General features: G+C 34.8%; 4 protein-coding genes and 1 long non-coding RNA gene across 12 annotated transcripts in view; 1 reads left to right on the forward strand and 4 right to left on the reverse strand.

Annotated features, from left to right (window-relative positions):
* LOC104759559 (X-linked retinitis pigmentosa GTPase regulator-interacting protein 1-like) overlaps positions 1 to 85 on the reverse strand; it is a 3,407-nt gene extending 3,322 nt beyond the window's left edge. For 6 of the 7 annotated variants that reach the window (XM_010482493.2, XM_010482503.2, XM_010482467.2 and 3 more), the window contains exon 1: positions 1 to 85. This exon is cut by the window's left edge and continues 29 nt beyond it. The gene's annotated coding sequence lies outside the window, so the exon portion shown is untranslated. The other variant, XR_762809.2, reaches the window with a different exon arrangement.
* Positions 3,124 to 3,926, forward strand: LOC104759599. The gene is made up of 2 exons (XR_762811.1): positions 3,124 to 3,267; positions 3,726 to 3,926. It is a non-coding gene; the product is annotated as an uncharacterized LOC104759599 (long non-coding RNA).
* LOC104759615 (NAC domain-containing protein 4-like) lies at positions 5,037 to 6,946 on the reverse strand. The gene is made up of 5 exons (XM_010482528.2): positions 6,494 to 6,946; positions 6,094 to 6,237; positions 5,700 to 5,987; positions 5,507 to 5,605; positions 5,037 to 5,407 (listed from the first exon to the last, which is right to left on the reverse strand). Exons 1-5 carry the CDS (start codon positions 6,914 to 6,916, stop codon positions 5,219 to 5,221), a joined length of 1,143 nt encoding a protein of 380 aa, XP_010480830.1. The 5' UTR covers positions 6,917 to 6,946; the 3' UTR covers positions 5,037 to 5,218.
* LOC104759605 (NAC domain-containing protein 5-like) lies at positions 7,823 to 9,715 on the reverse strand. Of its 2 annotated transcripts, none has more exons than XM_010482521.1 (5): positions 9,363 to 9,715; positions 8,987 to 9,258; positions 8,768 to 8,887; positions 8,420 to 8,641; positions 7,823 to 8,319 (listed from the first exon to the last, which is right to left on the reverse strand). In XM_010482521.1, exons 1-5 carry the CDS (start codon positions 9,529 to 9,531, stop codon positions 8,053 to 8,055), a joined length of 1,050 nt encoding a protein of 349 aa, XP_010480823.1. In that variant the 5' UTR covers positions 9,532 to 9,715; the 3' UTR covers positions 7,823 to 8,052. The 2 variants fall into 2 exon arrangements, with proteins under 2 accessions (XP_010480823.1, XP_010480819.1); XM_010482517.1 differs by having other exon boundaries at positions 7,823 to 8,340.
* LOC104778525 (putative transporter arsB) lies at positions 10,233 to 12,143 on the reverse strand. The gene is made up of 3 exons (XM_010502980.2): positions 11,083 to 12,143; positions 10,827 to 11,016; positions 10,233 to 10,694 (listed from the first exon to the last, which is right to left on the reverse strand). The coding sequence occupies exons 1-3, from the start codon at positions 12,025 to 12,027 to the stop codon at positions 10,438 to 10,440; spliced, it is 1,392 nt and encodes a 463-aa protein (XP_010501282.2). The 5' UTR covers positions 12,028 to 12,143; the 3' UTR covers positions 10,233 to 10,437.

A 12,149-nucleotide genomic window follows, 5' to 3' on the forward strand; every position in this document is an offset into this window, starting at 1 on the left:
GGGGGGGGGGGGGGGGGGGGGAGTAGCTGCTGCTTCTTTCGGCGTGGCAGAACAAAGACGGAGGAGGATTGATGAATTTAATTGAATACGAGAAGACTAATAATTTACAATCCCTTTACATTTTTTGTTTTTTATTACGGGATACTTTTTTTTTTGGGCTTCATAACAAGAAGCCCATTCATATTTACTCGGCCCACAACCTTTATGAGAAATAACTAACTAATTTGGCCGACATAACACACTACAGTAGGGCTCAAATGCTTGAAAAAAGTTATAAAAAAAAAAAACCCCCAAACACACCTGACCGCTGTCGTATTTGTTTACCTTACGGCTGAAGAAACACCAAGACTTATCTTTCAATTTGATCCTCGCTGACCTGACCAATCTTTCTTCAATCCATGAATGAGTAAAAAATTTTACCCCCACAATTTTATTTACCAAGTGTCGTGACTTTAAAGAGAACGAATGATCAGAAAAGGAATGGGGTAAGGAGGATTAGCAAGTTGCACATTTTTCTTTTAATCAAAGATCTCTATCGGCGTATAGTTTCTACTGTAGAAAGATACAACAGTTGTTACTCTCAGCACGTAGTCTAATATTATTACATTTTTGTTCTTTTCTTTACATGCTTCTTCTTTTTTTTGTTCAATTTGATGGAAAATATAGTAAGGGTCTCTGGTTACATTGACGTTTTTATATATTGAGAAAACTTCGTAGAAGGCGTAAATCAAAGAAGCAAACATCATATATATAGGATAATCATAGTACGAAAGTAATTTTTTTGCTAAATCTTACTATTTTTTTTTTTTTATCAATGCTAAATCTTACTATTAGATAGATACGTTTATAGTACGTAAGAAATTACGAAGGCGAAAGTAAAGTAAAAAAACACGCGGCATATGCATAAGCAAGTTGCAATTGTGGAACAATGAAGTTGTGAAGTACATAGTGGTGGTGGGCCAGGAAATGCTCTACCAAACACCATCCATCGACCAAATCTAAATACAGTATGTGAACTGATTGTGCCACGTGGGAGCGTTTTAAATTACACGCGCCCTTCTTCCTTTTCAACCAAGGCACAGTTTCAACTTTCAACTAATAAACAAAAAGGCTATGGCTGTAATAAAATCCTCTTTACAAATAATATCGGAACATGAATCTTTGTTTGATTTTTGTAATCATATTAACTCTCAACTCTCAAGAAGAGGAAGACAAATTTGAGCATTTTGTTAGCTGTTATCTATCTTGTTCGTATATGAGTCGTAATGATCACCATTTCTTATCAAAGATTCATACTTTCTTAAAATCTCTAGAATTTTCTATATTAAGAATTATTTTAAACAACCAATCAGGATTTGAATTTTGTTAGCTGTTATCATTCATTAACATTTTTTAAATTTTCAAAATTTTTTAGAAAAAGAAAAATTTTAAATTTATGCAAATAAAAGAACTATGCACATATCTCACATCGACTAGAAAATTTGTAGACAATGATTCAAAACCAGTATAAATAAAATTAATATGCTTCCAACAACGAATGAGCAGGAAAGCTTGATTTATCAGGCATCCAAGTTTAAAAGTATATTCGGTTTGATCCGGTTTTTTATTTGATCAAATTAAAACTTTAAGAAGTTTGAAATAAATAAATTATAATATTTAAAAATTTGAAAAGTTTTAATATTATAAATATTGAAACTTTTAAAAGTTCTTAGCTTTTAAAAAGTTTTTAAATATTATAATTTTAAAATTTGAAAAGTTTAAAATATTAGAAATATTGAAACTTTTTAAAAGGTTCAAAATCTATATTTCGAAACCTTTTAAAAGTTTAATATATTATAAATATTTCTGTAAAACAGAAATTATCTTATTTATCTACGTTTGTGCTTTTTATTTCTTATGAGCTGTAAAACATATTTTTGTGTATGATTTTATAGATAAGTTGATATTTTTTCATTAATTTTTTATTTTTTTATCTTATTTTTTATTTTCATGAGAAAATAAATGATTTTGTTCTTGGAGTTTGATGGATTAACAAATTGTGTGATAGTCTAAAAAAAAATTTTTTAGTGGAAGAAAGTGAAGAAGTTGGCGAGGATGAAGAAGAAAAAGAGTATAGCGAAGAACCATGCGGTAAAAGTAATGATGAAGATTACTACAAAATTTGACAATAGAAATGATAAAAAATAATATGAAGAATAAAAAAACATTGAATAAAAAACACAAAAACATAGGTGGTAGCGATCAATTAAATATGAAAACGAGTTAAATTCATGATGATAAAATTGTTTTGTTTTTCTCGTGATCAAAGAAATGGTTTAGGATATCTGAGGCCATCAGTTTGATTTGCCTCGTCTGGACATCAAGTTAAATTTATGATTTTTTTTTTATCAGATTTGATTTTATAACACAACTGATTTTTATATTTTAAAAATTGTGTATCTGAAATTTAATTTTTTCTTAGTACTAATTTTAATTTTTTATGAGATAATATTTTATTACCGTCATCAGTCATATATAGTTTTCATCAAAATATATCAAATATACCGGCGTAGTTTGGATTCAAAACATAGTACAATACAATAATACAATAGGGAAATTTACAAAACATGATTTGTTCTGAAAAGTTACTACCGCCTTAAAATTTATGTAGTTAGAGGCCTTTATTCGGTCCATTATGCGGCCCAATTCGAGTCATTGAGTAACAATTGTATAAATCATTAATTCACTGACGTATAAAGTAAATATGACCGTTTAGAAACAATTAAGGTTTATTGGCGTTCAAAATAAAAAATAAAAAACGAATTAAGTTTATCTCTTCACGCGCTAGCTACCGATTTTTAAAACAGGGAGCTATGCTATGCAGCAGGGTTGGCGCGTCTCTAATGCCCGTAAGATCGTACATTTGTTACAATTTTATTATGTAAAAAAAGAGTTTCAATTAATCTGCCACTTAAGATTTGACAGTCGAACGTTGGGTAGCAGATAAAAAAATATGAACGTTTGAAACAATTGTTACCGTTATGAATATAGTAATTTTATTTTTATAAACAATTGTTACCGTTATGAATGACATCTATAAATATTAGCTTCTCCTCTTCTCGTTCAAAGTTCAAAACACTAACTCTTAAAACGACTAAAACTCTGTTTTTCTTTTCTTTCCATGTCCGAATATGTTCTTCCACTTACGTTTTCAAGTCAAAATTATAGTTCTCAGTTCTCACATCCTCTAAGACAACACATAGAGGCATCATCACCCTTTAATTAAAGGTAAGACTCTGGTCCGAACGTTTTTATTTTCTCTGTTAAACTATATAGTGTTCAGCTTGGTTAATAATTAGTTTTGGAAACATTTCAAATGAACATGTTTTGAATCCAGCTCGTCGTATATATATATATATAAGTGTTTAGTAAAAATGCTCATAAGAATGAGGGGCTTGAAATGTTGTTGTCTTCATAAATGGTAGTATGCATGATAGTAGAAAAGTACTTTAAATTGGTTTCGATATAGTGTCCTCTCTGTTTCACTGCCTTAAAAAGTACATATATTTTATGATAGTAGAACGAACGATTGTTAAGTTTTTTTATTATTATTATTAAAATGGATTTTAACAAAATTGTTGGGTTTATTAAAATGACGTCTGAACTGAAATGTTGTTCTAATTTTTGGTTTATTTGTAGAGAAAAAGTGTAACGGAAATTAATAATTATTCGACCCATTTTTGCAGATGGCAGTGAAACGAGTGAAGCTTGATTCGTGTGTGTATTCGTCTATGGCTTTCATCGTCCGTCTTAATCTCTAAGTATTTATTGTATGTTAGGATATATATAAATGAGAACGAATGATGTAGTTATGTGTTTATTAGATGTATGTATAGGGATATTGTATGCGTGTTGTGTTAGATGTATGAATATAGGGTTATTGTGTGCGTGTGTGTGTGTTAGATGTATGAATAGGGGGTCAAGGTAACGACAAATTCTGCAAAATAGCGAATACGCCATATGCAAAACAAGTAACAAAATCAGGAACATTCTAAACAAAACACACCACACGAACACATCCTAAAACAAAACACGAAACATCAAAGTAGCAGCTATAAACACAAAGTAACAAACAAAATCACGAACACATTATATTCGAAAACAAAACAACACAAAACACATCCAAGCAAACTAAAAAAAAAAAAAAAAAACGTTAGTCGAAAGCACAATCTAAACAATGGATGCTGAAAATAGTGAACGCCAAAGCAACCGCGTTAGTCGAAGCACGAAAAACATTTTTAAAGATAATAGAATCAACTCATGCGCTAGCAATTATAACAGTACACATTTGCGAGATACAAATTTCTTCACATGATTTTTAAAAGGTTATTTTTTATTTTTGTTCAAATTTCAACTTGGCTTATGAGATACATAAATTACATACGTCATAAATTGTAAGAGTTTTACAAAAGAGTTTTTACAAAGGCGAAGTAAAAATTGATGGTGGCCAGGAAATCTTACCAAACAGGCAAACACCAACCAACGAACAAAATCTAAAATATGTGAAATTGGGCCACGTGAGTTTCACATTTTAACCAAGGCACAGTTTCAACACTAAAATCTTCTTTACAATATCAGAGAAAAATATTCGACTGCTAAAGTAGTTATTCGTAAATCAATAGTTGTTCAGTTACAAATATGATACTGTAATCATACAAATCTCAAAAAGAGGGAGAAAAATTCTAATGGGGTTTGCCGGTTTGGGCAAAAAGTGTAACGTGGCCATGTGCGTATGATGAAGACTAAAAAGTCTCTTTCGAAAGAGACTCTGACTAACCCACACAAAAGAGTTTTGATTTGATATTGATCTTTGTTTCCTTTTGGCTGAGAACCTGAAATCTTTTGTGTGGGTTAGAAGTAGTAGTAGCTAGGTAGGACCAGAAGAGTCTGAGTTTGTTAGCTTATCTATCATATTTGAATTGAACTTTTATCCAACTTTATATTCTCTGACCAATACTTCTAACATTCACCCCTTTGACAAAAAAAAAAATATTAGTCCACATTTACAATAGCGAAAAATTACAGAATAAGATGAACATAAAATTTAGTTACTTGTACAAATTTATCTTTCCTAACCACTTCTTAGCACAAATCCACCCTTTTAATATAGAGAGAGTACGTACATACGAAGCACAGTCACACAATATGAAAAAGTTACAAAACCAGAGATAGACATAGCTTATGCTTCTACAAATTTCGAAAGTACAAAACGGTGTCTTCTTTGGTCTCGTTTATTGTTTTCATGTGAAAGTTGGTGAAATTTCTTGACTAATCTTTGTATCATCCTGTGAATCAAACTAGCTCTTTTCTTCTTGACCCTATCTTCATTCTCTCGAGTCACAGTCCCTTGACCCATAGCTTGGCTCACCTGGGAACATATTTGAAAGAAACAACAATTGAAATTTCTAATCTGGTGAGTGGTGCTTACTGCTTAGCATTTAAAGTAAAAGAGATAATAATTCCCCACCTCTTGATCTGATGACACTAACTTGATTGTTGTTGAGTCAGGAGATTGTTGAGTTTTGATCTGGTCACTATCACAAATGCTAGAAGTTTCAATAGAGTTCTGTCAAATAAAACAAAAAACGTACGCTTAGTGAGGTGAAATCTGAAAAAAGAGGATCATATAAGTACACACAAGTATACAAATCTTTGCTTACTGTTGTTGCAGAAATCGAATCAGAATCAGAATCAGTATCATTATCATCACTGCTATGATCATCAAAGACACCAGTCAATGGCTTTGGAGGTCTGTAATCGCTACAGTCCTCTTGCACAGAAACAATCTTACTATGGTCATCATCAGCATTGAACAAACTATTCCAATCATCAGTCGATATATTGTTGATAGCCCGGCGCACTGCATCTTGGAGCTGAGTTTCTTGCTGCACTCCAAGAAAGCCACTAAGCTGACTTGGATTCTGTATTCCTTGGCAATACGACGATCCCTGAAACATGAGAAGATAACACAAACCAGAATTCTCTATGACTGATATGAGCCATGGTTTTTGAAGATTTAAAAGACAAAACAGAGAAAGTTTGAGATTGACCCACCTCAGATCTTGGACTCAGTTCTCCAGAATTGTTCATAAGAGGGATTAAAGAGTGATTATTCTCAATTTCACTACCAATAGAGGAAGACGAAATCTCACTCTCTTCACCCTTGAACTCAACTTTACAGAGTGTATATTTCATAATCTATACAAAAATCAAACACGAACCATAAAGGGAACCAACAACAAAACCCTAAAAAAGGGTCAATCAACTTAGAATATACGATCACGAGAACCAACAACAAAAGAAATATAATTACAAATCAATCAAATCCCAATCGCAACAGTAACAACACAAAACCCTAGAAAAATAAAAACAGGGCAATTAAATAAGAATCAACGAGTACGAGCAATCACGCCGCAGCTAGTATAACAAAACACCAAAACCCTAAAAAGGTTACCTGATTAGGAGGAGATAAGGGCGTAGCGTGGTACTCGTGCATAACCCAATTGGACTTGGAACCACCACGATGCTTAAACACCAAAACCCTTTTCTCACCGATCTTTTCACGATTGCCTCTTCTTTTGCGGATGATACACATGGTCTTTCCAGTTTTCTTCCAAAACCCTGATTTTGTTGTTCTTCTCTGTTGATCACCTCTGTTATACTTGTTTTCCTTGACACCAAAGAAATACCAAACCCCATCTCTCGATCTGATCCTAGACTTACAAGGTAAATCCCAAGGATCGACGCTACAGATATCAACTGTGCTGATGACTTTGTCGACACGGCACGTGTCACTCTCGAGATTTTTAGGTCGGAGGTAATGGTCGACGATCTCCTCGTCGGTCGGACGGAATCTGAATCCCACCGGATTCATCATTGTCGCTGTTCTGTGGTAGGAAGGTGGAAGACGAAGTTGTGTTTTTATTGTATTGATTTAGAAGTTAAATTATATAAAGGCAGTGACGGGAGTGAGTGACGTCAACTATGACGAAGTGGTCCGACAAACAAAGTGTGCGACGTCATATGTGATGAAAACACACACGGACCCCATCCATCATTCCCAAGCTCACATGGCTGCACACTTGTCTTCTTTTTTTCTTTTCTTTCCTTTTCATACTGCTCTTATTTTCTTGACTGAAAAAAGAATCACAAAAAGGATATTTATTTGTTTTTATGATAATGGCTTCAATTGTCTTTTTTATTCATTATGAAAATTCACTAATATATATGCAGCAGACCGACTGGGCCCTTCTTTTGATTTTTGCTGAGATTCTTTTAAATTTAAAGATTTTTTAGTTTTTCTTTTTTTTAAAAAAAGAAGTGTGAATTGATCACAAAAGCTGAATGGATTTTAACATGTTGTTATCTTTATTATTTAACGCGTCGTTTTATGACACGAACGCATTAAGTTCATCCACGGTTCAGAAATTTTTGGTTTCATTTTTTTTTTCTGACCGCAAAAAAGGAAATTTTTGGTTTCTTTAAATTCATACAGTATTTTGTATAAAGTAAAGTTTATCAGTTTACGACGACCTTTTGTGACATTCAATCAAAGGTGTTTTAGGCGTATACTTAATAAAAATTATGATTAGCGCAATTGGGGGGAGAGGGCTTGGACTTTGGACTTAAACAAACAACATGACAATATATGCACGTGGTACACTTATGATGTAGACTACTACTAATTAATAGTCCAAAAAAAAACACTCTTGTCATTACTAAAACTAAGTATCTTGATTTGATATATATTCTCTTTGCTTTCTTTTGTAGTAACAAGATAATGGAACACGCTACAATAGCAATTGGTCTACATTATATGTGTACCACGAATTCACCTTTTACATATATATATAATGGAAAACGCTACAATTTGGAAAAGTTACAAAAACAAGATAGACATAATATAAACTCGCTCTTTTCCTTGCTAAGGAAGATAGACACAAAACTAACTCTTCTACATATATGGAAAGTACAAATAGGTGTTGTTGATCATAATAATTGATATCATGTTCTTTAGTTAGAAGAACATAGCTGAATTTTCTTGACGAATTTTTGTATCATCCTGCAAAAGAAACCAGCTTTTTTGTTCTTGATCATCATCACTTGACCCAATTTATTATGCTCACCAATCTCAGTCCCTAGTGCATCATCGTCATAAGTTTTCTTCTTCTTCACAGGTGTTTCTTTGACTGTCGAGGTAGCAGATTCTGGCAGCAGGTCTGTGATGATTTGGTTTGAGCTACCAAAACTATCACAAGTGCTCCAAGTTTGAATGGAACTCTGTACGTATGAAACAAAACTCTATATATAGCGTTATGAGGTAGAAACCGAAAACAGAGGAAATTATAATGTTGGTAACATAATAAAAAAAATTGCTTACCGTTGTTGGAGAAACCGAATCAGAGTCACTACTATTATCAGAGAAGACACCGGTCAATGGCTTTTTAGGTCTGTATCTGTTATATTCTTCCATGTAAACACCCTTACTCTGTTCGTCGTCATCATCAGCCGCTAAGCCTACGAAATCAGGACTTAATATATTATCCATAACCCAGTCCAGTGCATCCAAATCTAGAGGAGATCCAGTAATCTGACATGGATTCTGTAAAAAAGGGGAACAACACAAGTAACGTCAGAAATTGTCAGAAGATTCTCCATGACTAACTATTAATGATTTTGAAGATCGATGTGAATAGAAAAAACTAATAAAGTTTTGAGAGTGACCAACCTTAATCATCAAGCCACCAATATTATCATTACTCATCGGAGCTGGGTATAAAGAGCGACTTTCCTCAATTTCTCTCTTTTCACCCTTAAACTCAACTTTACAGAGTGTATATGTCATCATCTGTAAAAGTAAAATGATTAGAGCAACAACAACAACAACAACAACAACAACAGCAGTAACAAAGAACCCTAAAATTAAGTTTGGGATCCGAGTATGAACCTGGTTAGGAGGAGAGAAGAAGGTAGCGTGATACTCGTGCATAACCCATTTGGATTTCAATCCACCTTTCAAGTAAAACATCAAAACCCTTTTTTCACCAATCTTTTCGCCATTACCGCTCTTTCGCTTGATATCCATTGTCTCTCCGGTTTTCTTCCAAAACCCAGACTGTGTTTTTCTGCTCTGCCGGTCACCTCTGTTATATTTGTTCTCTATACGGCCAAAGAAATACCAAACCAGATCGGTCGTTTCGACTATGATAGTCGCCATGGCTGGGACAAAGAAAAAGACAACAACAACAAAAAAAAGGTTTTAGAAATACAACAATTTGGGTGGTGGGGGAGTTGTGATTTTTGAGAGAGAGAGTCTTATTTACAAGGTAAATGCCAAGGATCGGAGCTACAGATATTGACTGTGCTAATGACTTTATCGACATGACTCGTGTTACTTTCCAGATTTTTGATCCGGAGGTAATAGTCGAAAATCTCCTCTTCGGTCAGACAGAACCTGACTCCGATCGGATTAACCAATCTCGAGAGCGACATAACTTTCAGACAAGCAACCGAATAAGGTAAACAGAACAAAAGAAAAGAGCAAAAAAAAAAAAAAACAAGAAAAGAGAAGAGATGGGAATGTTCAGATTCAGAGAACTTATTAGAAGAAGAGAGCTTTATGCAAGTAGAAAGAAGTACGATGAAGTGTGCTTCTTTATTTATTAAGGGAGAACCCGTCCCAGTTTTATTCGAATCTTTCTTTTTTTGTTTTTTGAAAAATAACACTAGATCATAAAAATAGTGCGTAGAAGATACGCTAAGTGGACTCTAAGGTTTTCTGACTAAGGCGTAGGTTAGTTGGAATGATAATATACATACGTGTCTCATCTCCTATCACTTGTTAATATGGTTACACTTGTTTTTTTTTTTTTTTTGTAATGTAACTACGTCGACGGTTATTACTTATTTAGCATAAACAGTGACACGTTTGTCTTATGTGGAGCCGAATCTTTAAAAAAAAGGTAAGAGTTAAGAGATGAATGATGTTATAATTTTTCTCACTTCTGTTCTTTTTTTTTTTTTTTTTTTTTTTTTTTTTTTTTTTTNTTTTTTTTTTTGCTACTTGAAGTAAAAAACAGCATTGTAGTATATAATAACATTTACGTTAGCGTTGCTTTGATTTTCATTCTGGAATCATTTATGTCTACACGACAAAACCTCTTTACTTTGTAACTCTTGATAAGTATTATGAATAGTAAAAAGTAGTTTTCAAACTGAAAACTGCTATACCATTCATTCATTACTTATAGTTGTGATAGTGTTTGTGTTTATCAATGATACAATCATACAAATATGGATTCTATGAACATTCAATTACAAACGTGTGGAAGAGAACACATAAAGACTGATTCTTGTCAAGGAGAAAATAAAAGCATATATGCAGAGTGAGCTATGATTTTACTTGATTAAGAGGAGACCAATGGCAGTGACGATGAGTGTTGAAGGTAAACCAAACTTGAAGTGTTTTGTGAAAGTGAGAGTGTATCCATGGCTCCCTGCTCTGCGTGCTTGCTCACACACTATCAGGTTTGCAGCTGAACCAAGCAACGTCAAGTTCCCAGCCACCGTGCTCACCCACGCCAGCAACAACCACGCCTTCTTCTCCTCCTCCCTCCCCATTGCTGATGCCGCCACTCTTGCTCCCAGCAAAAGCACTGCACACATTTAAAAGACAAAAAGAATCATTCATTCGCAATGGTCCTGCTGTTCCTTTCAAATCAAGAAATTGTCTGAATTTGTTTGTAGAGCGAACATAGCATGTTTGCCTTTAAGGGTAGTGACGTTACCGGTAGGTACATTAGAGGCTACATTGGAGAGGACAAGAATCACAACTGCTAGAACCGCGGTTCCTTTGGCTTGATCGATTTTGGCATATGGCTCCATTAGGTCCCATAAAGCGGTAGGGATACCAGTTTTGTTGAATCCATCAACGGTTATGAACATCCCGCAGAAGAAGATCAAAAGCGAGTACGACACCTGCGAATCACAACAAAAAAGGTTACAACTTTAAAATTGTATCTTTGAAAGAGTTTGGTTTTTTACCTTCTCGAGAGATGGCCTTGCGTCTTTGAAATCAAGAACAGCGAGAGCTAGAGCCGCGGTAATTGCAGCCCACGACATGTTTAAACCCATAAGCATAGACACTAGCATCCCTAACGTGATTAAATAAACACTTGACTTCCATAAAACTCTTCTCCATTTCTTGGTTTTGAACATACTGTTGTTGTCATTGATATCTCCTTGAGACTCTGCGTCGGTTTGTAGTTCTCTTGACGCGTTTGAATCGCGGCTTATAAGATCGCTCTCACCAGCCGAACCCGCTCTGTTTCTGAGCGTATCAGCAGCATCCATTCTCAAGTTCGATTCTTCGGATGTAGCTGGTGGTGGAAACGTAGCTGGCGAAAACCTATGAGAGCTGACATCTTCTTCAGCAACAGAGACAACTTCAGAATCAGCAACTTCTCCTGCTTTCTCTTCGTCCTCTTTATGATCAGACAACACCCGCCAATACATACCGAGAAGAAGCAAAGCATTGACGGTAATACCAACAATCATAGCAGGAAAAACACCAAAAAGAAACTCCCCAAAGGGTATCTTGCTTTGAACAGCAATAACAAGATTCTGAGGATTCCCAATGGGAGTAGCGGAAGAACCAATATTGGCACTCGTGGCCAAAGCGAGCAAAAAAGGGTGAGGAGGGAGGTTCTTTTGCCTAGCGATCTTCAACACAAACTCGGTTAAAACCACACAAGAAGTATCATTAGTGAAAAGAGCGCTTGAAACCGCGGAAACAAGACAGACTCGACAAAGCAAGTCTTTAGGTCCTCTGCTTTTCCAAGAGAGCAATGTGCCTAAGTACTTGAACATATCAGCTCTCTCAAGGTATATACTAACAACCATAGTGCCAAAGAGAAGGCCAAGGATGGGGAGATCGATGGCAGCGTAAGCTTGTTCCGGTGTTATCACTTGGAAGATAACCATTAGCATTGCACCGAACAGAGAACCGGCGGTTCGACCGATTGGTAGTAATGGTACAGAGGGGAACACTGCTAATACCCAGAAAATGGCAAAGGCTAATGAACCTAAAACCAGCTTAACTACTGGTGCCA

The sequence above is a fragment of the Camelina sativa genome, chromosome 3 (genome assembly GCF_000633955.1).
Source record: "Camelina sativa cultivar DH55 chromosome 3, Cs, whole genome shotgun sequence".
Classification (NCBI taxonomy): domain Eukaryota; kingdom Viridiplantae; phylum Streptophyta; class Magnoliopsida; order Brassicales; family Brassicaceae; genus Camelina; species Camelina sativa.